The following is a 27,295-nucleotide window of genomic DNA, read 5'->3' as shown; positions in this document are numbered from 1 at the left end:
GGCAGAAAAGCTGAGAGCTGACAAAACAACTCCAAAATGTCCCAAGGTGCTGGGCAGTTGAGAGTTTGTATCTGAGCTGGGGCTTGGATTCAGGAAGGCTGGGGTCCAAGAGGGTGGGTAGATGACTGAATGCTTGATCAAAGATGAAGGTCTTGTGAAGGACTTTGAAGGAGGTGATGGAAGCGAGCAAGGTAAAGATAGTCCTGGAAGGAGTTCTAGAGGAAGGAGCAGAAAGGCTGAAGGCCCGACTGCTGATAGTGGGGCAGGCGGGCAGGGCGGGGGTCATGAAGCCTATTTAACAAAGGAATCGGTCGGGCTGGTAGGTTTAAAAGGTCACAGACATAGGGTGGAGCAAGACCGTGAGGGCTTTAAAACCTAGGAAGCGGATCTTGAAATTGATCCATGGGGGGGATAGGGAACCAGTGAAGCCATATGAGGATTGGGGTTAATAGTCTCACGGAGCCTGGTGTGGGATAGGACATGAGCTCCAGAGTTCTGGATAGGAGGGAAGAGGGAGTATTCCACCGAGCAGAGAGTTGGCAGCTCTTGAGCTCTGATTGAAATAAACCACTTCCCCGGAGATGTTCCTGAAGTTCCTCAAATAAGGAAGAAAATAATTATACAACAATAAAAAATCTTTGCATTTGCTATCACTCCTATCGCATTGTCGACCCGTGTCAAACCGCCTCACAGTTTTTGTTTAAAGTGCAGTGACTGTGTATAGTGTAGTAGCCCATTTCTCCGCAAGGCAGATTCCCACAAACAGCCATGACCAACTTTATCTGCGGGATTATTGTCCAGGTCACTGGGAGAGAGAAACTCTTCTCTTTTCGAATAATGCTTCGGGATCTGTAACATCCACCTGAACAGACAGACAGACCTCAGTTTAACATCTCATCGGAAGCATTTGGAATGTCTTCAGGAATCCAACAGCTTTTACCCCTCATCATCTCAGTGCTGAGTGGACAAATTAACAAGTAACCAGCAAGTGACACAGTAACGAACCCAATCTGACCTGGTTAATAACAAGTTGATCAGTACATTCCAGTGTCCTTAAAACCTAACTTTACTCTGTCACTTATGAAAGAAAGCACATATTTTGCATTTTTACATCATCTGTAACATCCAAATGGCTCAAAGGAATGGTAGCCAACCTCTTTGGCCAGCCAATTAAATACATTTTTCTTTATTGAATTTTTCTACACCTATGGCCACACTGTGGGTATCACAGCTTGGGAACTACCAGAAACAAGGTATTCATTTTGGGGAGGACTTATCTGGACTGGACTACATAACATAACATGTAGAAGCAGGAGCAGGCCATTCGGCCCTGCGAGCCTGCCCTGCCATTCAATCATGGCTGATCTTCTAATCTAACTCCAGCTAATAACCTGACCCTGCCTTATCCCCATATCCCTTAATCCCTTTAGCAATAAGAAATATATCTATCTCAGTCTTGAATGTGTTCAAGGACTGAGCGTCAACAGCCCTTTGGGGTAGTGAGTTCCATAAGGGTGGGGCGGGCGGGGGGTTTTAATGGCATTTGATGGTCCACTTCGTGCTCCAAGAAGCCAATTGTGATGGGCCAGTTGGAAAACCCTGAGGCCGCAAAGCATTTCACATTAATTATTGTCACGTGTAGTGACTTTTTTGATGACTAACACGGCAGTTGATTTTGCAAGAGGACCTGGTTTGATTCCTGGGCAGAGCAAAACATTGGGTAAGTTTTCTTACTCCACGTGCCTCTGTTTATCTGGCATAAGTTCTTGATAGTCAATTGGCGGATCGTTTTTGGGGGTAATAATCCCTTTAGAAAATAATCATCATAATTTGGTCACTTAATCCACGACTGTGGGACACTGCTGTCGCATTTCACTGACAAAATATACAGTCAATTTACTTTATAGTATATTCTGTGAAACGCTTTTAGACATCCCAATTATGAGATAAGGCGCTATATCAAATGCAAGGATTATTATTATACAGCAATTTCCCATAAATACTAACATCTTCCATTTCTATAGTGCCTTCACGCAGGGTAGTATCCCAGAGTCCTTGACAGTGCCGGAGTCTGACCCCAAGCCGGGGGAGAGGGAGGAGGAAGGTGACCATAATCACGATCAAAAAGGAAGGCGGGATATGAAGGTGGATAGGGAGGGGGCAAGGCAGAGGGATTGAGGAAGAGAATTCATAGTTTTGGGGCAAAATGGCTGAAGGTACCACCATGAAGTGAATGACTGGTGGGATTGTTGGCCAGGACACCAGGAGAAACTCCCTTCTCTTTTCCAATAGGATCGCAGAATCTCTGACATCCATCTGAACAGACTAAGCTGAGGGGATGTTTTATGGCTCGCTTCGCAAACAACTGACCTGGGTTCGCTTCCCGGCAAGGTGAAACCTTGGCCAAGTTTCCTTACTCCACAAGAAAAAAATCCCTCAAGAAAAAAAACAATAATAAATTGGTCACTTCAATCCACGACTGTTTGTGGGACACTGCTGTGCGCAATCCCCATTTTGCCCACAAATATACAGTCAGTTCACTTTACAGTATATTCTGTGTAGCGCCTTGAGACGTTTAGAAGACATGAAAGAAGTGCTATATCAAATGCAAGGATTATTATTATATTGGTATAGATGTTTGTCTCTGCAACTTACTCAAAGCTTCACACCCACATCATCTATTTGTACCAAGGCATGATAAGTGATACTGACCCCCCCCCCCACATCCCCCACCTCCCAACGTGGAATGTGCGCTCTATAAATGTAATTTTACTGTTGTTGGTTACAATCTCTGATAAATAATAATAATAATAATAATCCTTGCATTTGATATAGCGCTTTTCACGTCGGGAGGACGTCCCAAAGCGCTTCACAGAACACACTGTAAAGTGAATTGACTGTATATTTGTGGGCGAACGCGGCAGCCAATTGCGCACAGCAATGTCCCACAAACAGTCGTGGATTGAAAATGACCAATTTATTATTGTTTTTGGTTTTGGAGGGATTATTATTAGGCTCTGTGTGGAGTAAGGAAACTTGCCCAAGGTTTGGCCCTCTGCCTGGAATTGAACTCAGGTCTCTCACTTGCAAAGCGAGTGCTCAACCACTGAGCTACAGGACTCCACTGATATTTATTAGGTCTGAACTATGAACCTGTTCTGCTTCATTGTTTTATTTTAGGAAACAACACTCTGACCTCTGGGTCTGGAGGTTATGGATCCAAGATATGTGACTGGAGGGAGGGTTGGGGGGTGGGTGGGGAGAATAAATGAAGAGTTTCGGAACAATATCTTCCCTCAAAGGGTTTCTGGAGTAAGGAATAATTTATTAGTGGTGGCTATTACAGCAAAGAGAATTGGGACATTTGAATGAGAATTAGACAAAACCATATAGGGACTCAGTGTAATGGGGAATGAGGGGAAAGTAGGGGCTATTAGAGGGGACGGGGGAAGAGCAGGGGCTATTAGAGGGGACGGGGGAAGAGCAGTGGCTATTAGAGGGGATGGGGGAAGAGCAGGGGCTATTAGAGGGGACGGGGAAGAGCAGTGGCTATTAGAGGGGACGGGGGAAGAGCAGGGGCTATTAGAGGGGACGGGGGAAGAGCAGTGGCTATTAGAGAGGATGGGGGAAGAGCAGGGGCTATTAGAGGGGACGGGGGAAGAGCAGGGGCTGTTAGAGGGGACGGGGGAAGAGCAGTGGCTATTAGAGGGGATGGGGGAAGAGCAGGGGCTATTAGAGGGGACGGGGGAAGAGCAGGGGCTATTAGAGGGGATGGGGGAAGAGCAGGGGCTATTAGAGGGGACGGGGGAAGAGCAGGGGCTATTAGAGGGGACGGGGGAAGAGCAGGGGCTGTTAGAGGGGACGGGGGAAGAGCAGGGGCTGTAAGAGGGGATGGGGGAAGAGCAGTGGATGGGATTGGGATTGATGTCTTCTGAAGTGCTGTGGACCAGCCTGGCTCAGGAACAGGGCTACTGAGAGAGATCACCGCAGAGGGCAGACTCGATTCTGACATTCTGTTACCAGGTTTGTCACCCTGGAGCTGTTTAGTTCAACTTACCTCCCCCCCTCCCCCAAAGGAGGACAGATACCAGTTGGGAGTCATAGGAGAGCCTCTGCCGCTGATTAAAAAGTGCCACTGCGAGTTAATAGGACACAGGAAAAAATCTCACCCTGGACAGACAACACTCCGCACTCAGCCCAGTCAAACCGACCTGTGAACTTAGGCCAGTGAATAGCCCAGTGCGGCTGTGGAAAGAGAGCTCTGTCTCTTCATCTGTATTGGTAGATCTTCACACTGTGGTGACAGCAGTCTACCACAGCCACAGAGCCATCTTGTGTCAGGCACAAGCCACGAGGTCCCAGCAGGTCCTCCTTCAACACCACTTCAGCCAGGGAGAAACTCAGATTAAAGACAGTCACACAGTCCTGCCTCTCGTCAGCGATGAGGACATTTCCATCAGCATCCACACAGATCCCAGACACATCCAGAAATTGGAATTTGCTGCCATCCCTTGGGCTGAGCTTTTTATCAACAGTTCTTCCTTTACTAATCACTTTGATACAACTGTCTTCAAACCGGCCAAAGAGTTGTCCTTCAGTCACCAGGATATATTCATCCTGATCAAGAAATTGGAGATGTGAATCAATTTAAACAATGCTTCGTAGCCCACCCCCCAATTCATGCTGTGATTTACTTGTTGTCGTGGCTCAGTCAGCAGTCAGTCAGAAGGTTGAGCACACAGTCCAGGCTGATGCTCCAGTGCAGTGCTGGGGGAGCGCAGCATTGCTGGAGGAGCTTCAGTTGAGAGGTTAATTTCTACCTATTGACTCTATCAAAATCCTCATAACTTTAAAGACCTCTAACAAGTTAGTCCTCAACCTTCTTTGTTCTATCGGAAAAAGTCTCAGTTGCTCCAGTCTATAATAATAAGCGTTCCGAAGGGCACTATATAAATGCAAGTTGTAATAATAATCCTTGCGTTTGATAAAGCACCTCATCATCATCATAATAATAATAATAATAATAATAATCCTGGCATTTGATATAGCACCTTATCATGTCTTTGAGATGTCCCAAAGTGCTTTACAGAATATACTGTAAAGTCAATGAACTGTGGGCAAAACTCAGTAGCTAATGGCGCACAGCAATGTCCCCCATTCCCCCTCCCAACGGAATACTGCCGCCCACACACTGCCCCCCCACACTGCCCCCCCACACTGCCCCCCCCCCACTGCCCCCCCCCACTGCCCCCCACACTGCCCCCCCACACTGCCCCCCCCACACTGCCCCCCCCACACTGCCCCCCCCACACTGCCCCCCCCACACTGCCCCCCCCCACACTGCCCCCCCCCACACTGCCCCCCCACACTGCCCCCCCCACACTGCCCCCCCACACTGCCCCCCCCACACTGCCCCCCCCACACTGCCCCCCCCACACTGCCCCCCCCACACTGCCCCCCCACATACACACTGCCCCCCCCACACTGCCCCCCCCACATACACACTGTCCTCCCCCACATACACACTGCCCCCCCACACACACTACCATCCCCCCACACACACTATCCTCCCCCACATACACACTGCCCCCCCCACACACACTACCACTCCCCCACACACACACTGTCCTCCCCCACATACACACTGCCCCCACACACTACCACCCCCCCCACACACACACACTGCCCCCCACACACACTACCACCCCCCACACACACACTGCCCCCCACACACACTACCACCCCCCCCACACACACACACTGCCCCCACACACACTTCCCCCCACATACACACTGCCCCCCACACACACTACCACCCCCCCCCACACACTGCCCCCCACACACACTACCACCCCCCCCCCACACACTGCCCCCCACACACACTACCACCCCCCCACACACACACTGCCCCCCCACACACACTACCCCCCCCCACATACACACTGCCCCCCACACACACTACCACCCCCCCGCACACACTGCCACCCCACACACACTACCACCCCCCCCCCACACACACTGCCACCCCACACACACTACCACCCCCCCCCACACACACTGCCCCCCCACACACACTACCACACCCCCACACACACACTGCCCCCCACACACACTCCCACCCCACCCCCACACACACACACTGCCCCCACACACACTGTCCGCCCCCACATACACACTGCCCCCCACACACACTACCACCCCCCCCCCGCACACACTGCCACCCCACACACACTACCACCCCCCCCCCCACACACTGCCCCCCACACACACTACCACCCCCCCCGCACACACTGCCACCCCACACACACTACCACCCCCCCCCCCACACACTGCCCCCCACACACACCCCCCCCACACACACACTGCCACCCCACACACACTACCACCCCCCCCGCACACACTGCCACCCCACACACTACCACCCCCCCCCACACACTGCCCCCCACACACACTACCACCCCCCCCCGCACACACTGCCACCCCACACACACTACCACCCCCCCCCCCACACACACTGCCCCCCCACACACACTACCACACCCCCACACACACACTGCGCCCCCACACACACTACCACCCCACCCCCACACACACACACTGCCCCCACACACACTGTCCGCCCCCACATACACACTGCCCCCCCACACACACTACCACCCCCCCCCCGCACACACTGCCACCCCACACACACTACCACCCCCCCCCCGCACACACTGCCCCCCACACACACTACCACCCCCCCCCCCGCACACACTGCCACCCCACACACACTACCACCCCCCCCCGCACACACTGCCCCCCCACACATACACACAGCCCCCCCTCCCCCACAGGCCCGAAGGGCTAAATGGTCTTCTCCTATTTCTATGTTCCCATGTTCTATGGTAGGAAGGAAAATCAATCCTCCATCTTTGTGCAAAAGACAAACTCCCCAACACAAAAAGAGAAGGGCAAGTAATAGGTGTTCCCAAATGAATTGAGACGTTGGGTACCTGAGATTGAAGAATGGGTCCAATGGAAAAGATTTAACAAAAAGGGAAATCCCTTGGTCCCGAGGTTCCACACCCTCCTTATGTGCTAAAGCTCCTTAACCCAACAACAGTTGTTATTTGAGGTAAGCAGGTGTGATCACAATGGCTCTGGACCAACTCAAGAGACGACCATCTTGATTCCAGTCTAAGAAGGATGAGCATGAGACAGCGGACGGTGAGTCCTCAGACAATGGCAAAAAGGAACCGGAGGAAGGAGCAACCTCTGCTTGGGGTCAGCATAATTAAGGTACTGTTAGTCATTGGTATAATAGGAGCACTCATACAAATGGCTGCTAATATCTTATCAGTAAACACACGTGGGAAGGTTAGCTGAACCTGTGAAATATATATTTGCTACAGTGATGCGTCTTTACAGTACTGTGGTATAGATCTTTTCACTCTACATGAGAAAGTTGTTCTGATCTCATTACCAAATGGACCTTGTCACTCTTTCCCTTCTGCAACATCATTTTACCTTAGAGAAGAAAATAACATACAGTAAATAAATCCACATAATTAGTGTGGTGTTCAAAGTTTTAATAGAATTGTGATGTTATAATCAATTTTATCTGCACTCAGAGAATATGCACTGATGAAAGGAGCTTTACAGTTGGAAAAGATGAATGAATCTGCTCGATATATTTGCTCCTATCATTGTGATGAATTGTTGACACAAATCTAACTTGACAATTCTATGCAAAGCTAATCACCCGAAAATACATAGATAGACACACAATGAGCGGTGAAGGCTGAGGTATGAACACATCAGATGTCTGGCTCCTCTGCCTGTCCACTCTGCCTCACTGAGCCAATGTGCCAACTTGTTGATTTTATTGATTGCTCGATAAGGAAACCAGTTAAGAAATACCATAAAGTGTAAAACAGTTGTTAGCAATGGCAAAGCTGACACAGCTACAATAAGCACAAATATAAACTGATTTATAATCACAGAAATTTAAGGCAATCACAAAAAGAATCAAAGGGCCAATGATAAATTGATTTGATAGAAAGTAGTTGGAGTGTGGACTTTTCTGTGACAAACTATGGTTGAAGCAGAGTCCAACAATTATTTTCATTCGGAGTTGAATCACTACATCATGAAGTGAAGGAACACTAAAGGGTATTGGGGAGCAAACAGGGGAGTGGGATTAGTTAGACAAGGCGGCTCATTGGAGAATCATACCAGCAGAGTTGAGGGCCAAACAGCCGGTTCCTGTCTGTAATATTCTGTGATTCTATGACAAGATATTGTCAGTGACACTGCTCACATGATCAGTGTACAAACACCATCCAACCCACATTCACACAAGTCTAAAGGCCATTGAGGAATTATCAGTCTTTCTCCATTGCCCAGGACTGCACCTCACCTTTGCCAAAAATCGTGAAAAGCAAAACACCCAAAATATTAAGAGAACCAAGGATAAAGAAAACGGTTTGCCATTCTTCGAGTGTGTGCTGTGGAGTGAAGATAAAACACAAATTAAATCCTGCATCTGACAGTGAAATAAATTAATTTACTTTAATTGATAAGAATTATTAGCATTTGTGAATACCAACTAAACTAATAAGGTCCTAATAACAACAACAACAACAAGATTCCATTTATAGAGCGCCTTTCATGTCGGGAGGACGTCCCAAAGTGCTGGACAGTTGGTTCAGGACCCGAGCAGCGGAGAAATGGTCAGGGTGAGGGGAGGGAGGGGAGGGAGTGAGGAGGGGGGATATGGTCAGGGTGAGAGGAGGGAAGGGAGGGAGCGAGGAGGGGGGAAATGGTCAGGGTGAAGGGAGGGAAGGGAGGGGGCGAGTAGGGGGTAGAGAGTCGAGAGGGGAGCTGAAGGCTGAAGGTCAAAGAGAAAGGTCTTGAGACCGGCCTTGAAGGAGGAAAGGGAGGAAGCGGCGAAGGCACTGGGGATAGAGTTCCAGAGCCTGAATAAAGAATAAGAATGACGAATGATATGGGTTATTAGCATTTGTGAATACCAACTAAACTATACAGAACCTGTCTAATGGAAGCAAGACGCAGCCTTTCCAATTTCTCTCCAAATTGATAATTATATTTCTCATACTAATGACCATGGTTTAATAGATTATACATCACAGAAGGAGGCCATTCGGGCCATCGTGGCTATGCCGACTCTTTAAAAAGAGCTATCCAAACCAATCCCATTCCCCCACTCTCTCCCCACAGCTCTGCAAACTTGTCATCCCCAAATAATTATCTTCTCTTCAAAAAGTTGTTATCAAATTGACTTCCACCATCCTTTCAGGCAATGCATCCCAGATCCAAACAACTCGCTGTGTAAAAAAAAATCTCATCTCTCCTCTGTTTCTTTTAACAACCATTTTAAATTGCTGTCCTCAGTGGTTTATAAAGGTTCATTATAACTTCCTGACTGTGTATTCTATGCCCCTATTTTTAAAGCCTAGTAACCCGGATGCTTATTTAACAGCTTTATCTCCCTGTCCGGCCACCTTCAAAGATTTATTATATGACCCCCAGGGCTCTCTGTCCCTTCACCCCCTTTAAGATTGTACCATCAGCTCATATTCCTCTCCTCATTCTTCCTCCCAAAATCCATCACTTCCCATTTCTCCATGTTGAACTTCATCTGCCACGTGTCTGCCCATGTTACCAGTCTGTCTATGTCCTCTTGCAGTCCCCTACTATCCTCCTCAATGGTTACTACTTTTCTCAGCTCAGTATCATCTACAAACTTGGAAATTGTAGTCCCTATACTCAAGTCCAGGTCAAGACTGAGATCAATAGATTTTGAAAAATGGGGAAAGGGCAGTTAAATGGAATTAGGTAAGAAGATCAGCCATGGTCTTATTAAATGGTGGGGCCGGCTCGAGGGGCTGAATGGCCTACTCCTGCTCCTATTTCTTATGCTCTCATTTATATAGAGCAAAAAGAGCAGAGGTCCCAATACTGACCCTTGGAGGACACCATTCCACACTTCCCTCCAATCAGAAAACAACCGTTCTCTATCACTCCATCACACTCTCTCAGTCACTCTCACTCTCCCCTCTCAATCGGTCGTTCTCTGCCTCCGTATTTCTCCTTATCTCACACACTTTTTCTTCTCTCACACATTCTCTGCCTGACTCACCTCTCACTCACACACACGCACTCTTTCTTCTCACATTCGCTGTCTCAATCACTCTCTCTCCCCATCTCAATTGTCATTGGGAACACAATGGTGAAAGGACTAGACAGGCGTTTCAGCAACCAAAGACATGACTCTCTCATGGTATGTTGCCTCCATGGTGCCAGAGTTGAAGACATCATAGAACGGGTGCAAAAGTTTCTATCGGGGGAAAGGGAACATCTAGAAGTCATGGTCCACACTGGGATCCATGGCATAGGGAAAAAAAGGGCTGAGATGCTACAGGGAGAGTATCAGAAGCTAAAGAAATAGCTAAAGGGGGCAAGGTGGAGGGAAGAGTGTTCCAGAGTTTTGGGGTGTAGTGACCTCTGATGGTGGGGCGGAGGGTGTGAGGGACGAACGGGAGGCCAGAGGCACCGGATGGTGGATTGGGAAGAGAGGAGGTTGGAGAGTTAAGGGCAGCGGAGTTCTGAATGAGCTGATCTTTTAAATTGTGGAGTTGGGGACCCGTCGAGGAGTGGTTTGAGTCATCCAAGCCGGAGGGGAGAAACACACGAGCGAGGGTTTGGGCTCCATTTGGGGTAAGGTACGGTTGGAGGCGGGCAATGTGGCGGAGGTAGAAAAAATGGAGGCGGTTGGTTAAGTAGGACTTGAACCATGCAACGGCGCTCCCACTAAGGTGAATGAGGGAGGAGAGGCGAAGGAGGAGGTTGAGTGGTCAACTGTGCCGAACACGGCATAGAGTTCCAGGAGGACGAGGAGGCAGAGGATGACCTGATCACAGATAGAGAGGACATCATTTGTGACTTTCACAAGCGACAACATCCACACAATTTACTGAGCCTCCTAGTCCAGTATCATCTGCAAACTCGGATATAAAACTTTCTATTCCTTCATGCAAGTTATTTATATATATATATGGCAAAAAGCTGTGGTCCCAGTACAGACCTCTGGGGGCACCACTTGTCATTTCCCGCCAATCAGAGAAAGTTCCCTTTATCCCTACTCTGTTTCGTGCCTCCCAACCGATTCCCAATCCTCGTCACAAGGTTACCCCTGACACCGTGCGCTTCCATTCTCGGTAATAATCTTTTGTGCAGTACTTATCAAACGCCTTTTGAAAGTCAATATAAACACAATAACAAATTGGTCACTCAATCCACGACTGTTTGTGAGACACTGCTGTGCACAATTGGCCGCCGCGTTTTGCCCACAACTATACAGTCAATTCACTTTACAGTATATTCTGTGAAGTGCTTTGAGACATCGAGAAGACGTGAAAAGCCCTATATCAAATCCAAGGATTATTTATTCAGAAATAAATAACATCCACAGACATTCTCTCATCTAACATTTTAGTGACCTCCTCCAAAAATTCTAATAGATTAGTCAGATACGACCCTCCCTTCACAAACCAATGTTGACTCTCTTTGACTGTCTCATAATTGTCCAAGTGTTCAGTCACTCTGTCCCTCAATCCCTCCGCCTTGTCCCCTCTCTCCCCTTTTTCGAGTCCCTCCTGAAAACTTTCCTCTTTGTCCACTCCCTTATCCCCACCTTCCGCTGCTCGGTGACTCCACTATTGTTAAGCGCTCTGAGATTCTACCCTGCGAGGAGGGTGCTACATAAGTGCAGGTTGACGTAGATGGGAGTAGGAGATTACAAAGGGAAAACCACAACAACAAAATTACATTTGTAGAGCGCCTTTCACATCAGGAGCACGTCCCAAGGTGCTGGACAGTCAGGGGTCAGGACCCAAACTTGTGGGAACGGTGGGGTAGGGGTGAGGGAAGGCAGAGAGGTGGGAGGATGAATGAAGGCACAATCGAAGAGGAAGGTCTTGACTCCGGCCTTGAAGAAGGTAAGGGAGGAAGCAAGGCGAAGGGCCTGTGGGTTGGAGTTCCAGAGTGTGGGGACAGAGAGACTGAAAGCCTGGCCTCCGATGGTAGGGCGGGTTGGGCAAGAGACATGGAGCAGCCGGAGCTCACTGAATGGAGGGAGTGGGCAGGTTGGAAGGGAGTCAGCAGGTCAGAGAGGTAGGAGGGGGCAAGGCCATAGTTGGCCTTGAATGTGAGGATGAAGATCTTGAAATTGATCCACTGGGGGATGGGGAGCCAGTGGAGTCGAGCGAGGGTGTGAGTGATGGGCTCGGGCGAGGGTGATGGAGTCGGGCAAGGTGGGAGTGATGGGGTCACGGAGTCTGGTGCGTGAGAGTAGACGAGCTGCAGAGTTCTGGATGATCTGCAGTTTGTGAAGGGAAGAGTTGGGAAGGCCGATGAGGAGGGAGTTCCCATAATTGAGCCTTGAGGTGACGAATGTGTGGGTGAGGGTTTGGGCAGCCTGAGGGGTGAGGCAGTGGCGTAGTCTGGCAATGTTTTGGAGGTGGTGGTAGGCAGTGCCGGTCATGGCGCAGATATGGGGTAGAAAGGACAGTTCAGGGTCAGACAAGACCCCCAGGTTCCTGACTCGCTTAATGAGGTTCAATGTGCAGCTGTGGAGGGTGACGCTGCTAGCGCCCGAGGTGCGGAAGAGTTGGAGCGAGTCAATCAGGAGGGCCTCGATCTTGCTGACATTGAGTTGGAGAAAGTTGTCCCTCGTCCAGGACTTGGGTCAGACAGGCAGTCGGTCAGGACACCAGTAGTCCTGGAGTTGAGGGTTGAGGCAGGAGGTAGAGACCGGTGTCATCCGCATACATGTAGTAATTTACCCCATGTCTGTGGATGAAGTCACCAAGCGGCAGCATGTAGAGGGTGAAGAGGAGGGACCGAGGACAGAGCCCTGAGGAACACCACTGTCCAATGCTTTTGGAAGTCTACGTATATCAATGTCATGTGACGTCTTCTGACAGTCAAATTGGGATGTCACCTACTCAAACACATCTATGAGGTTGGTCAGACCAGAGCTGCTTCTGAAGCTGTAGTGCATAACATTTATTTGTTTATTTCCACAGTGGTATATTTCTTTATTAGTTCTAATCATTGATACAAGTTTTCCGATTATTGAGATGAGCCAAATGGATATAACTGTCCGTGTGGCTCCATCACCTTCTTAAATACGGAACAGCATTTGCTTACTTGGGGTCTGTTAAAAGCTCATCAGTCACCAGGAGTGATTGACTCCCTCACAATATTAATCAGTGCTTCTCAAATCTCCTGACTTCCCTCTAAGTACCTTGTCTACCTTGCAGGCTCTGGGTTTGAACATCAGAATCACTTTGGCAGAAAACCATCTGGAATAAGTCAAGCCTCGTGGTGTAAAGCTCTGCAGTGTGCTGAAAGCCCCAAAGTGTAAAGTGCTGGGGTGCAATTCAGCAGGAGCACGAGGATCTCTCATCCTCTGGCTGGAAAAAGATCAAAGGCTCTTCAAGGAGCTGCATCCTCATTGGTTACATGTGAATTTTAGCGATGTTCACACTTACATTCCTTGTTAAGGTTTTAGCCATAACCGGTCCAACCATCCCTGCCAATGTGCCACATGTGTTAATGATTCCAAATATAGTTCCAGCAAACCTGTCAATAATTAAACACAAAGGTCGGTCTGATTAACCTCCACACGAAATGTCTGAAAGGAGATTAAAACAAGAACATTCATTTACTAGTGACACTAGTAAACACTCCTTCAGGGTTTCAAGGGACAATGCCCAGGAAGCAATTTTTTTAAAGACAACAACAGGATTTATATTGTGTCCATTTTGTAGGAACCTATAGTGTATCGGCTAACCGCCTCGCAAGTAAGAGGACCCGAGTTCGATTCCAAGACAAGGTAAAATATTAGACAGTTTTTCTGACTCCACACGTTTCTGTTTACTGAGCTGTGAGTAGGAAGCCAATTGATTGGTGCATCTCTACCCAGGGGGTAATAATCCTGCCACATTTCACCCACAGAATACACGGTCAATCCACTTCACAATATCAAATGTAAGGATTATTATTATAGCTGTAGCTGAGTACTTAACATCCATGTGGAGTCCTGTAGCTCAGTGGTTAGAGCACTCGATTTGCAAGCGAGAGACCTGAGTTCAATCCCCGGCAGGTCAGGGCCAAACCTTGGGCAAGTTTCCTTACTCCACATAGAGCCTAATAATAATAAAACAATAATAATAAAACAATAATAAATTGGTCATTTTCAATCTACGACTGTTTGTGGGACATTGCTGTGCGCAATTGGCTGCCGCGTTCGCCCACAAATATACAGTCAATTCACTTTACAGTGTGTTCTGTGAAGCGCTTTGGGACGTCCTCCCGACGTGAAAAGCGCTATATCAAATGCAAGGATTATAATTATTATTATCCATGAAGTTAAGAATCAATTTTATTATCACAACTAGCGACACAGGACCTTTAACACCACAGGAGCTGAGAAGGCAGACATGACCTGGGTTTAACATCTCATCGGATGGATTGATTCTCCCGGATAATGTCTTTCTTTCAAGGGTAATGTAACTCCAGGTTCGTACGCAACAGCCTCCAAAAGAACAATTTGCTTTTATATAAAGGTCTTCACATCCGCATCTCGGATCAGTTAACATGGCAGAACCAGACACCCAGACAGAGAAAATTGGGAGGTGACATTAGACATTTTCGAAGAGGAAGGTTTTCAGGTGTGATCTGAAAACTGGCAAAAAGAGTCAAGAAGTAGCAATTCAGGCAGAGATTCCCAGAGTGTTGTGGCACAGCAGCTGAAACCCCTGACGGTGGAGCGGAGGGGAAGAGGGATGTGCAGGAGGCCAGAGCCAGCTGAGCGATGGAGGTGGGTAGAGAGAGGGGTGTGATTAGATGTGAGAGCTATGGAGGTGCCTCGGGCTGAAGCAATTTGCAGCGAGTGAGGATCTTGAAATTGAGAAAGCACCCAATAATTAAATCGACAACAATTACATTTGTACAGCACCTTTCACATTGGGAGGATGTCCCAAGGCATTGGACAGTCAAAAATTTGGACCCGAGCAGGGGGTTGGGATCAGGAGGGAAGAGGTAGGTGGGTGGCTGGAGTTGTGGTCGAAAAAGAGGATCTTGAGAAGTGCCTTGAAGGAGGGAAGGGAGGGAACAAGGCGCAGGGGCTGTGAGATGGAGTTCCTGAGGGTGAGGGCAGAGAGCCTGAATGCCCACCAGCCAATGAGCGGAGGGAGCGGACAGATTGGTATAGGGTTAGGAGGTCACAGAGGTAGGGAGGAGCAAGGCCGTAGAGGACTTTGAAGGTGAGGACCAGGATCTGAGTGATGTGGAGCCAGTAGAGTCAGGTGAGAATGGGGGTGACAGGTTTGCGGAGTCTGGTGCGGGAGAGAACATGGGCTGCAGACTTCTGGATGATCTGCAGCCTGGGTAGGGAGGTCGACAAGCAACTGAATTAACAACTGAAACTCACCAGGAAGGCTGGCTGAGGCTACGGCATGGTAATCATTTAGGAATGAGTGTATTGAATAGACTAAGGTTTGATATTCTGGAATCATGAGATCAAATGAGCCAAAGAGACTTTTTCATCTGAACCTTTCTTGTCATCTTATATCACTTACTCTGGTGCAATGTCCATATCATTGACCATGATCCCTGATGCTCCAATGAACCGCATTGTTATGCAGATTGTTAGAAGTGTCACAGCCAATTTATAGTCATGTTTCACATATCCAGCAGCTATCAGAAAGGCAGAGGCTGTAATCATTCCTAAAACAGAAAGGAAACTCTATTATACACATTGTAATTCAATATCAAACATCAACACATCCGTACAGATATCTATAGAAGAGAGGAACAAACCTCTGACTGAAGTCAGTTTCTCATCCTTACTGATAATCTGGGATGTCATCCACAGTGATAGATCTGCTGGGAATTTGTCAATCCTTAATAGTGCCCTGAGTAACAACAACTTGCATTTACAATTTGCCCTTCAGATGGAAACATGTCTTGGATCATGTTACAGTGGTGTGGAAGTCACCAAACAGGGACGTGGAAGGACCCCAAACAGGTGGAGGGGATGGGTCAAACAGCAGGTTTTAAGTTGAGGCGGGTGTGCTCGGTATACACTGAACTGTGCCATAAGAAAAAACAAATGCTTCAGCAGAGCAACTGGGGATAGGAGAAAATTGACTGTGAAAAAGAACACCACAGCAATGGAATACTACATTGACTCTGAGCTCAGTTGGGACCCACCATCACCTCAGATCGTTTGTTAGTTGACCTAAGGTTTGTGGGGTCCCTGCAACTTCTCCAGTCTGTAAATATGACAGATCTTCGACATCCTCTGAGGCTTTCAGGGAAAGATAGTAAAACAATATTCCCACTTGTTGAATCATAACAAAGAGGCACAATTCGGGTTTCCAAAGGAATTGGGAATTCCAAATGAAATGATTTCATACAGAATTTATTAGAATTTTGAATTGTTTGCTGTATCTGGTAATTGAGTCAGAGGTTACGTTTATCATTTGAAGATGACAAAGAAGGTTACTGGGAAAGAGCAATGAACAATGAGATGCTAAACTGAGGTCCTGTACGCTGTTTGGCCTGAAAGTATCCTTACTTCACATGTGTGTTTATCCAGCAGTTAGTAGGTACACAGTAATTAGTCAATTCATGATCGCTTTCACTGGGTGTAATAATCCCTAAAAAAATGACAATTTGGCCTCTCAATCCATGACTGTTTGTTGGACACCACTGTACACAATTGGCGGCCGAGTTTACAATATATTCTGTGACGCTTTGAAACGTCTCAATGACATAATAAGGTTCCATATGAAATGATGATGATTTTTATTATTATTATTATTATTTGAAAAGAAAATGTTGTTCCTCCTGGGGTCCAAGCCAACAAACCTCCAAATAAAATTGGTCACTGAATCCATGACTGTTTGTGGGGCTTTTCTGAGCTCAAACTACTCCCACCTTCACCCACAAAGTGCACAGTCAATCCACTTGACAGAATATCCTGTGAAGTGCTTTGAGACGCTTCAATGATGTGATAAGGCTCTATATCAAAAATTCGAAGAATGGTTGGGGAAACAGCGACATAAATAATCCATTGGGATCTAAAGTGTGTCTACAGAGGAGAGCCATTACATGTCACACTGACTCCAATCAAACTTCAGATGCCATTGTGGTTCCTGGTGGAAATTCCCACTTCACGTCCCAATGCATCCCCAGGTTTCCAGGAATAACAAAAGCTGTAATCACTGGTACGTGTGTTGTAATTTCATACCTGTGCAGGCAAATCCTTTACGAATCAAAGCTGTGGAGAATTTTCCAGTTTTCTTCATGTAATCTGCAATTACTGCAGCAATGTTCTGAAACAGGAAGCCGGGCATCAACTGCAGAGCCGATAAGAAACCATTCTGCATAGAAACAGGAAATCATCAGTCAGACTGAACGAGGGCTGTCACACATTGAGGACTGAGTTCATTGAGTTATAATGTTCATCATCACATCACACCCACCAGAAGCCTTAGGGTCCCAGGTCCCTATTTCACACATGGACACCCTTCAGTGATTAAAAGTAGATTACACCATCCTGCAGGAACTCCACTTTGACACCATCTAATTCTGAGAAGAGTTCTTTTAATAATCCCTTTGATATAGCGCTTTTCACGTCGGGAGGACGTCCCAAAGCGCTTCACAGAATATACTATTCCTCTGCCTGGAATTGAACTCAGGTCTCTCACTTGCAAAGCGATTGCTCTAACCACTGAGCTACAGGACTCCACAAAGCCAAGTGACACATGTAGAAACTCTTCAACGTGGTTAAGAGTATCTAAACCAGACTAAGAGTTCTATGTATGCCACCAACACATGGAAATTCCCAAGTCTGGAATGGATTGTGCACTCTCTCACTGAAGAGAGTTTAATCAACTAAAGCCACTTAGGTTGCCCCTGCCTGGCAAGCTTCCCACTGCTTGCCTGTCTGGAACACCGTACCTAATAGTGCGTTAGCCGGCAGGATTAACAGGAGCTCAGTGGGAAGAATCTGTGCCCACAGCTGCTTACCTCTCTGCGTACCAGATACGATAGATTACAAACTCTGGACTTATGAATTAATGTTCACGAACCCAGATTCCAGATAATGGCTTCCTGCAGCTGTTGTCCCAACCCTTAGAGATTCCCCTTCAGGTATCGAATAAACATCTACCTTCACTGAACTGGTCACTGCCTACAATAGTGCCTGTATTGGTTACTCGCTACAAATGTCTGTATTAGTCACTATCTGTAATAAAGTCTGAATTGGTCACTACCTATAACAGAATGTTTAGTATCTGTGCATCCCTTTCCGTCTGATTTGTCAATATTACAACAAAATCTGGGACTAAGGCCTCTCATAGCATGTGTTGGTACATCAGTCACAGACAACTGGTCAATCTTACCTGTTGAATTGTTAGTTGAAAAATGTTTTGCATGTATGTTGGTAACACTGCAATTAACGTGTAGAAAATAAATATACCAGAAAGGTAACCAGCAATTATCGCCCACACAGCACTGGATTTCAGTATGGATTCCCAGGGTATGGATTGCTGTTGTGTCGAGGCCTGTGGAAGTCACATTTGGTTACATTTTGAATTGCTTTAATCTGTTTCAACACAGAGGAACAAATTCAGTGCATCTTTGCTGTGAGCTTAAATAAGCTGTTTTGAGAATCAAAAGCTCTCAGAGAATCTCAGGTTATTAAAATAAATCTCGGATTATTGTATAGAAGTCTATGAAATGTTGGCTTGTGGTTTGTTTAATCAGTAAAAGACTAGTACAAAGCTGGGAAACTGCAATAATTCCAGGACCAGAAGTTAACACGAGATAGAAAGAAAGAAGCTTTTGTCTAACAATACAATGTACATTTGACAATGTACTTATATATTTTTATTATGTACTCTGTACAGCACCATTCACGTCGGGAGGATGTCTAGAATCACTTGATACTGCTGGCGCGTGCTCCTGAGCTGGTATTCGATTGAGCTGAATCCAGAAACAAAAATCACATTGTGTCATCGGCTGCTAAATGGCATTCAGATCACAATTTTCTATTTTTAAGAAATTTGGGTACAAATGCAACAATTTCAGTGCAGACTGAAGCCACTGTTACCACTGTTAGTGTTGCTTTGAAGCTCAGTGACAAATGACCCGGCCCAGCACTGGAATTCTGGCTTTGCAATCCAGCTCAGCTTTTCAGGTTATGTTTTACTTTCCAGCTAACCTGCCATTCAAGACTACGGTGCACAGGTCCATTGGGCCGGGGTCGCGAACATCACCATTTACAACAGCTTTGTGTGGTGTAGTGGGAGGACACTGTGACACCACATCAGGTCCCTATCCCTATATTGACCACAAGAACAGCCTGTATTGACTGTATATTTTGTGAGCAATGTCAGCATCAAGCAACCCCAATCCTGTGTAGAGCACTGGGCAGTGTATGACAAAAGTACATTCTCAGGTGCTTCAAAATATTCAGATAAGCATTTACCTGTTTGAGTCTTGAGGAAATTATGTAATCTCGCTCAGCGTCAGATATTGTCCTGTGGGTTTCTGGTGCATCACTGACCAACTGGGACCACACCAGGCACCAAGCTATTCCCAATGAACCTCAACAATTAAAATACAAGAAGTGAACAGGAAATTATGGCAAGCATTCAACTTTGTTCAGGAAGTGAAACTCGAACACTTAACTATCATGTGTTATTTTGCTAATTTGTGTATCTTTCAGGAGTAAGTGATGTAAACTCTTACCAAATATGTAGAACGAATACGACCATCCCAAGTGATAACATATCAACCCAGATAAGACAAACGAGATAACCGTTCCAAAGGAAGAACCTAAGGGATGGAAATGCGACAGGTGATGTGATAGTTATCACCAGGGACAACAATGGCAGCTGATGTTTGTTTGGAGTCAGTGTGATATTTGATGGCTCTCTGCTGTAGACACACTTTGCATCCCAAGGGACCAATTACGTTGCTCTTTTCTGAACCAAATGTGATGGTTTTGCCACTGCATTGAATAAGAAACATTTTAATCTAATGTCAGGCCTGTGCTGTAATGACAACATGATAATGTACACCCCTTACTCTACAGTACTCCACAACAGTCATATTTGAGAGCTTTGACACAGTTACTGTGCAAATGAAAATAAAATAAGGAGAGCGAATAGCATTCAAGATCTGGACTAGATCTTGACAGAGGGTGATAGTGTGTAGATGGATTATAATAATAGTAATAATAATAATACATCTTGAATTTGATACAGTGCTCTATCAGGTCTTTGAGACGTCTCAAAGCGCTTCACAGAATATACTGTAAAGCAGATGTAAACTGAATTGATTGTATATTTTGTGGGTGAAACACGGCAATCAATTGTGCACAGCAGTGTCCCAAAAACAGTTTTGGATTGAGTGACCAATTTATTATTTATTGTAAGCAATTATTCTCCTGGAAAAGCGATCCGCCAATTAACTAATCACTGCGTTCCTATTTATTGCTCGGACAACATCCTCTGATAGAAATAGACAAGTTTGATTTGTTTGTTGACTGAATGTCCGTTCGTCACCAGCTCAGAATTAGCTCAAGGAAAGGAGGTTCATTTCATCATCACATGTCAAAAGTTGAAGATTTGAGTATCATGTAAACCTGCTGCCGGGTTGCCAGCAATTGGCAGTTCCACTGTTTTCCTCTTGCAGAATGGATTGATTTCAAGATCCTCATTCTCACTGTGAAATCAGTTCACCACTTCACTGATCTGCTGACATCCCCCTCCATTACCTTCGCTAAGCTCTCCTCTTCTCCAGCAATGGCAGCTGTGCTTTCAGCTACTGTGCCCCAAATATCTAGGACTTCATGCTTCCGTCCATCTGGTTTGTCTATCTTCAAATCACACATTAAAACTTTCCTCTTCAACTATGCCTTTGGTCACCTGCCTCTCTTTCCAGCTCAGCGTCAAACCACACCTTGTAAAGTGCTCCTGCATAATACCCCCATGAAGAGTGCTATATCAGTGCAACTTGTGGGGTTTTTGTAGAAAAGACAAAGTGCTTTAGGAAAGCATAAGTCCTCAAGTTTAAGATGATGTCCTTGTGGAATCCTGTAATGTACTGATTATAGCATTTGCCTTGTAAGGGAAAGGACTTGTGTTCAATTCCTGGGCAGAGCAAAATCTTAGGCAAGTTTCCTTACTCCACATGCATCTCTTTGCCGAGCAGGTCATAAGAAGCCAATTGTTAATCAATTGGGGATCATTTTCCGGAGGTGATAATCCCTTTTAAAAAATCATAATAATTTGTGCACTCAATCCATGACTGTTTGCGTGACACTGCTGTGCGCAATTGGCTGCCGTGTTTCACTCATAAAATATACAGTAAATTCACTTTCCAGTATATTCTTTGAGAAACTTTGAGAAGTCTCAACTGCTTGATATGGCGCTATATCAAATGCAAGGATTATTATTATGATGAAAGCACTGATTTGTAACTATGCGGTAAAAACGGTAACGCACCATGTGTTAGTTATTACTGGTCATCATAATTGTAGTGACATTTCGTGGAATTCTGACATGTCTTATTCTAATCTTCCAATAGTGTTATATCCGACATGAAGGGTTCTACATAAATACAAGATGTTATTGCATCGCCACACATCACTGACTCACCTGAATGTGCTAAATTGATAAATCTGCTCTGTTCATGTGCAGGAGCCCACTGCGACCATATATGATGCACGGCAGGAAAACATGGACCCTGGCAAATAAACACAACACAGTCAAAATATTTAAAACAACGTCAAGGTTTGTGTCCATTATTTGTCACCCAATAATAACAATAATCCTTGCATTTGATATAGATCCTTATCACGTCTTCGAGACGTCTCAAAGTGCTTCACAGAATATACTGTAAAGTGAATTGACTCTATATTTTGTGCATCAAGCAATCCCAATCCTGGTAGAGCAACACAACAACAACAACAAGATTGCATTTATAGAGCGTTTTTCACGTCAGGAGGAAGGCGCAGTGCCATGATTGGTGCCATGACAAGAGCACAGAGCAAGTGTAGGATCAACTACTTCTAACCTGTTCGGGACCAACGCTCCATTCAACTGGGGCTGTTAAGGTAACAGGCTGATGTAATTATAAATGAAGTGTCCTTTTTGTCAGCCAGGTGACTGATACTTGCGGAAACCCATCTCCATTCTCGAAGAGTATCCAAACCAGACACGCGTTAGCATGTCACCTCCACATGGAGATCCTCAATGTCACCTCCACATGGAGATCCTCATGTCCAGAATAAGGTGTTTGCACTCTCCCTGGAGGGACACAGCTTACTTACCTAATCCCCAAGAATGTAATGCGAGGCTGGGAAGAGTCGTTGGGCGCTTCTAATGTTGCTTACTGGTACTTCTGCCTTTGAGATATTACACTCCCCCCCAAACTGACTTCCAATCACCTTGTTACTTGGCAGTCAAATCCACACGACGGACTTCACAAACCCAGTGACTCCGAGTCATTGCTGAGAATGTGGGCGTCGGTGGTGGGAGGCCATCACTTCCCAACTTCACTCTTCCCTCTCCCTCCACTCAACAATCCTCACACCGTCACATGTGGTGCTCCTCAGAGCTCTGTCCTTGGCTGTCTGCTCTTTAATATTTACATGCTCCCGCTTGGTGATATCATCAGCAGGTGATCAGTTAACTTCAGTTAACTATGTGTGTGCCGATGGCAACATCTATCTCTCGACCTCCAACCTCAACTCTAGGCCACTGTTGATCAGACTGCCAGACTTCAGGTCCTGGATGAGATCCAATTTTTTCCAGTTGAATGTCGACAAGACCGATGGCGTCCTGCTTGACTCCAGTCAGCATCTCCTCTCCTCAGGCATTGACAGCATCACTATTCATGGGTGCACTCTCCATCTGATCGGGACACTCCAGAACCTTGTTCGACCCTCAACTGTCCTTTAAACTCCAGATTAGTGCCATGACCCCTTTTGTCTTCCCTCACCTCTGCAACGTTGCGAGCCTTCACTAATACCTCTCCCCTTGTGTTGCAGGATTATGGGAAGAGAGTGGGATTAAATTGGATAGCTCTTTTCAAACAGCTAACACAGGGCCAACAGGCCAAATGGCATCATTCTGTGCTGTATAATTCTATGATTCTATGGTGTTTCTCCTCCCTACATTTGGAAACCATTAAAACAGGACCAACGCGTCCCCTCATCTCAACAGGCAGTGGCCTGCGCCTTGTCCCCCTCCCCTTGCCCAATCCACCAATACTGGTCAAACCACCAGTCCATTCTGACTCTACCTCAAATGCAAGGATTATTATTATTATTATTATGATTACCCTTTGAAGCTCCATCCCGGCCTTCACCAACACCCTCCAGGCACGTCTCAAGATTTTCCTCTTTGCCTTGGATTATCCTCACACCTCCACTCCCCTTACTCTCCATTAAACCCAATCCATCGGATGCAAATAATAAATGTAATTTGCTGTTGTTGTTCATGTGCTCGCTTGGTGTGATCAATACCAAGTACATCACAGTTTTCACCTTCATGTACAACTCCGACTTCACTTTTCCAGTATAAATGAAATTAAATCCATACCTCCGCCAGACCTGCTAAAACCCGCAGTGCAATCACACAGGGGGCGCCCAGCTCTGCTGCCAGTGGGACTAGAAGGGTCGAAACTGAACTGAGAAGCACCGCAAACCCCAGCACCAGCTTCCCTCCAAACCTCATAGCCAAGTATCCACCTGGGATTTGGGAGACAATGTAACCGTAGTAGAAAGCACTGAGGATCCATCCCTGGGTCTCTGAACTCCAGTCATACACCTTGTCCTGTTGAAGGGTCACAAGATTAATTGGCAATAACAAGACCATCTAATCTCACCCCTCCAGAACACCCCCTCTCGTGGTCCCCTCTGAGTGCTTTTCTCTGAAGACTGAAGAGCTCTAGCTTGCTTAACTGTTGCTCATAGCTCATTCCTCTAATACTGGGGATTATTCCATTGCTCTTCTCTGCACTGTCTCTAGACCCGGGCAGCCACCGTTTAGAAACATAGAAACTGGGTTGGCCATTCGGTCCCTCAAGCCTTCTCTGCCAGTCTATAAGATCAAGTCTGATCTGTACCTGAAGTACAATTGCCCGCTTTTAGCACTGCAGCAGTTAACCAAAGTAGGTCACAGAGAAAGACCCAATTAATGATCCATTTTGCTGACCACCAGTAAGTTGTAATCTTGCAACATTAACCACAGGAAAGTGTGAAAGAGACAGTGTAGAGAGAACTGACTACAGAGACACAAGGAAGAGAAAGATGTTCTTTGCAAGAAGCCCAGACACTCCCTCCATGAGGCCCTCAAATCGGGTTTCCATCCTGCCCAGTTTTTAGAGAGAGTTGGGAGGGATGGCTGAGGGTAAGGTGTTCAAAAGAGGGGAACAAACCGATGGAGTAGAGGGATAGGGCAAGTGACGCCTTGGATATGAGGGCCACACCGAGTGCTGCGATGAGCGTGGCGAAGGATTCCCAGGAAGGAGCAGAGGGAGGCGTGGGAGGGTCAAGCAGAGATAGGAGGTGGGGAGGACGGAGAGAAAGCAGGACAGAATGGGAGAGTTGTGGGGAGGGGCGCATTTTGAGGGAGGGCCAGCTCTGGTCGCTGGGACGAGAGGCGATGGATTAGCAGGACATTGTCAGCCTGCAGGAGGCTGTGGGGCCTGGAGTTGGTGCAGAGGAGGGAAAGCACTCATTGTGGTTAGTGAAGAGCAGGCTGTAGGGGAAGGACAGGGGAGATAGGCAGACAGACAGACAGACAGGGAGGGAGGGAGGGAGGGAGGGAGACACTGGTATAGACTATACTGTACTGTCGCTGCTACAAGAGATTCAAACCTGGCGGGCGGAGGTGATGTCACGCAGAATGTAGTGAACCAAGGTGTCATGTTCGACCCTCAACTGTCCTTTCTTGCCCACATCCAAGCCATGACCCGCTCTGCCTTCCCTCACCTCCGTAACATCGCCCAACTCCGCCACTACCTCACCCCTCAGGCCACTGAAACTCTTGTTCATTGCCTTCATCACCTCCAGGCTGGACTATGCGAACGCCGTGGTTATCGGCCTTCCCAATTCCTCCCTCCACAGCTACAGATAATCCAGAACTCTGCAGCCCATGTCCTCTCCCGCACCAAACTCCGTGACCCCATCTCCCCCACTCTCGCCCGACTACACTGGCTCCCTATCCTTCAGAGGATCCAGTTCAAGTTCCGGTCCTCACATATAAAGCTCTCCATGGCCTCGCCCCACCCAACCTCTGCGACCTCCTAACCTCCTACCAATCCGCCCGTTCCCTCCGCTCAGCCAGCTCTGGTCTGCTCCGCGTCCCCCGACCCACCAACCTCTGGAATTCCATCCCCCAATCACTCCGTCTCGCCCCCTCCTTAGACCCCTTCCCGCCTCAAAATCCTCCACTTCGACCATACCATCGGTTACCCCCCTTCCTATCCCCTCCCTTCTCCCTCCCAGACCCCAGCTCGGGTCTGACATGCTGTGCACTGTCCAGTGCCTTGGGACATCCTCACAACATCAAAGGTGCTATCCAAATGTAATCTTGTTGTTGTTGTTGTTGGTGTTGAGTCAGGTCAGAGCATGTGGAGATGGGGGGAAAATAGCAGAATGGACAGCAAGCTGGCTACAAGACAGAAAACAGAGATTAGAGGTGAATGCTGGCTACTCAGACTGGCAGAGGGTCGGCAGTGGTCTTCCACAAGGATCGGTATTGGGAGCACTGTTGTTCACAATAGACATTAATGGTTTGGACTCAGGAATCAGCAGTACAATTTCAAAATCTGCAGATGACACCAAATTGGGAGGAATGGTTAAATCAGAGGAGGACGGCAACAAATTACAGCAAGACATTGATAAACTTGCTGAATGGACGTATATAATAATCCTTGCATTTTCGATATAGCGAACAACAACAACAACAACAACCACATGTCTTCAAGACACTTGGACACTTGAACTATAATCCTTGTATTTGATAAAGCATTGATGTCTCCAAACAATTCACAGGATGTTTTAACTACTATGAAGTACAGGGACAAGATGTTTGTAGATGAACATGGCAGCCAATTTGTGAACAGCAAAGACTCACAAGCAGACATGATATGAGTGACTGGTTTTATTTGGGTGAATGTTGGCCAGGATACTGGGAGAGACAAACTCTTATTGATCAGCCCCAATGGGAACTTTACCATCCACCTGAACAGGCAAACAGGGCCCCAGTTTAAAATCTCATCTGAAAGCCGGAACCTCCAACATTGCAGCACATCCTCAGCACTGCCCTGGAGTTTCAGGATGGACCGTCAGTTGAAAGTCATGAATTGAGGCTTCAACCCACAGGCCTCTGACTCAGAGATGAGAGAGCTATTGACAGACCCAACGCACCCACCAGAGGCTCGGAATCCCCTATGTCATTATCTTGATGACGTTTCAGATAATATTTATTATCTAGAAAAACCCAAGTGTATGTTTTCAACATACTCTGTATGATCTTAAATTCTAAGACATTAGTCTTTAGTCTCCAGGCCCCATAAATAGTTTATAATAATAATAATAATCCTTGCATTTGATATAGCGCTTTTCACGTCTTCTCGACGTCCCAAAGCTCTTCACAGAACACACTGTAAAGTGAATTGACTGTATATTTGTGGGCGAACGCGGCAGCCAATTGCGCACAGCAATGTCCCACAAACAGTCATAGATTGAAAATGACCAATTTAATTATTGTTTTTTTTTTGGAGGGATTATTATTAGGTGTGTGGGGTAAGGAAACTTGTTCAAGGTTTCGCCCTCTGCCTGGAATTGAACTCAGGTCACTCACTTGCAAAGCGAGTGCTTTAACCACTGAGTTACAGGACTCCACTAACGGTGTATGTGATTAACTGAGAGGTCACTTACCTTCTTGATATCATGTTTGAGGGTAGAGTTGGAAAGTGCTGGCCAGCCGGTGACATCCTCAATCTCCGATATGGCTGTGCTATCATTCATCATTTCCACGATGGCAACACTGACCTCCACACGTAACATGTACACCAATGTTATCTGCAGTAAGGTCATGATTGCTAATGTGCATCGCACCGAACAGCAAACTGGCATCAGAGAGAAATAATTCAAATGGGTAACAACAACCACAACAACACGATTAGTCAAATGGGT

The 27,295-nt window shown here is 46.7% G+C and overlaps 1 protein-coding gene across 1 annotated transcript; it reads right to left on the bottom strand.

Moving 5' to 3' along the window:
* Positions 1–7,551: 7,551 nt before the first annotated feature.
* Positions 7,552–27,196, bottom strand: LOC103188527 (sialin-like). Its single transcript, XM_042332715.1, has 10 exons — positions 27,038–27,196; positions 23,691–23,924; positions 21,744–21,831; positions 19,831–19,917; positions 19,568–19,686; positions 18,480–18,641; positions 17,324–17,456; positions 15,648–15,795; positions 13,557–13,647; positions 7,552–8,486 (listed from the first exon to the last, which is right to left on the bottom strand). The coding sequence occupies exons 1-10, from the start codon at positions 27,194–27,196 to the stop codon at positions 8,364–8,366; spliced, it is 1,344 nt and encodes a 447-aa protein (XP_042188649.1). The 3' UTR covers positions 7,552–8,363.
* Positions 27,197–27,295: the final 99 nt, after the last annotated feature.

The sequence above is a fragment of the Callorhinchus milii genome, unplaced genomic scaffold (genome assembly GCF_018977255.1).
Source record: "Callorhinchus milii isolate IMCB2004 unplaced genomic scaffold, IMCB_Cmil_1.0 Scaffold3, whole genome shotgun sequence".
Lineage (NCBI taxonomy): Eukaryota > Metazoa > Chordata > Chondrichthyes > Chimaeriformes > Callorhinchidae > Callorhinchus > Callorhinchus milii.
Note: the sequence above shows the minus strand (reverse complement) of the source record. Positions and strands in the feature narration are given on the sequence as shown.

Coding starts and splice junctions, on each gene's coding strand:
- LOC103188527 (XM_042332715.1), bottom strand. CDS start 27,196: ATGACCTTACTGCAGATAACATTGGTGTACATGTTACGTGTGGAGGTC. Junction 19,918..21,743: donor TATCAATTTAGCACATTCAG/GTGAGTCAGTGA, acceptor TCCATCCCTTAG/GTTCTTCCTTTGGAACGGTT. Junction 18,642..19,567: donor TTTCCTCAAGACTCAAACAG/GTAAATGCTTAT, acceptor TGACTTCCACAG/GCCTCGACACAACAGCAATC.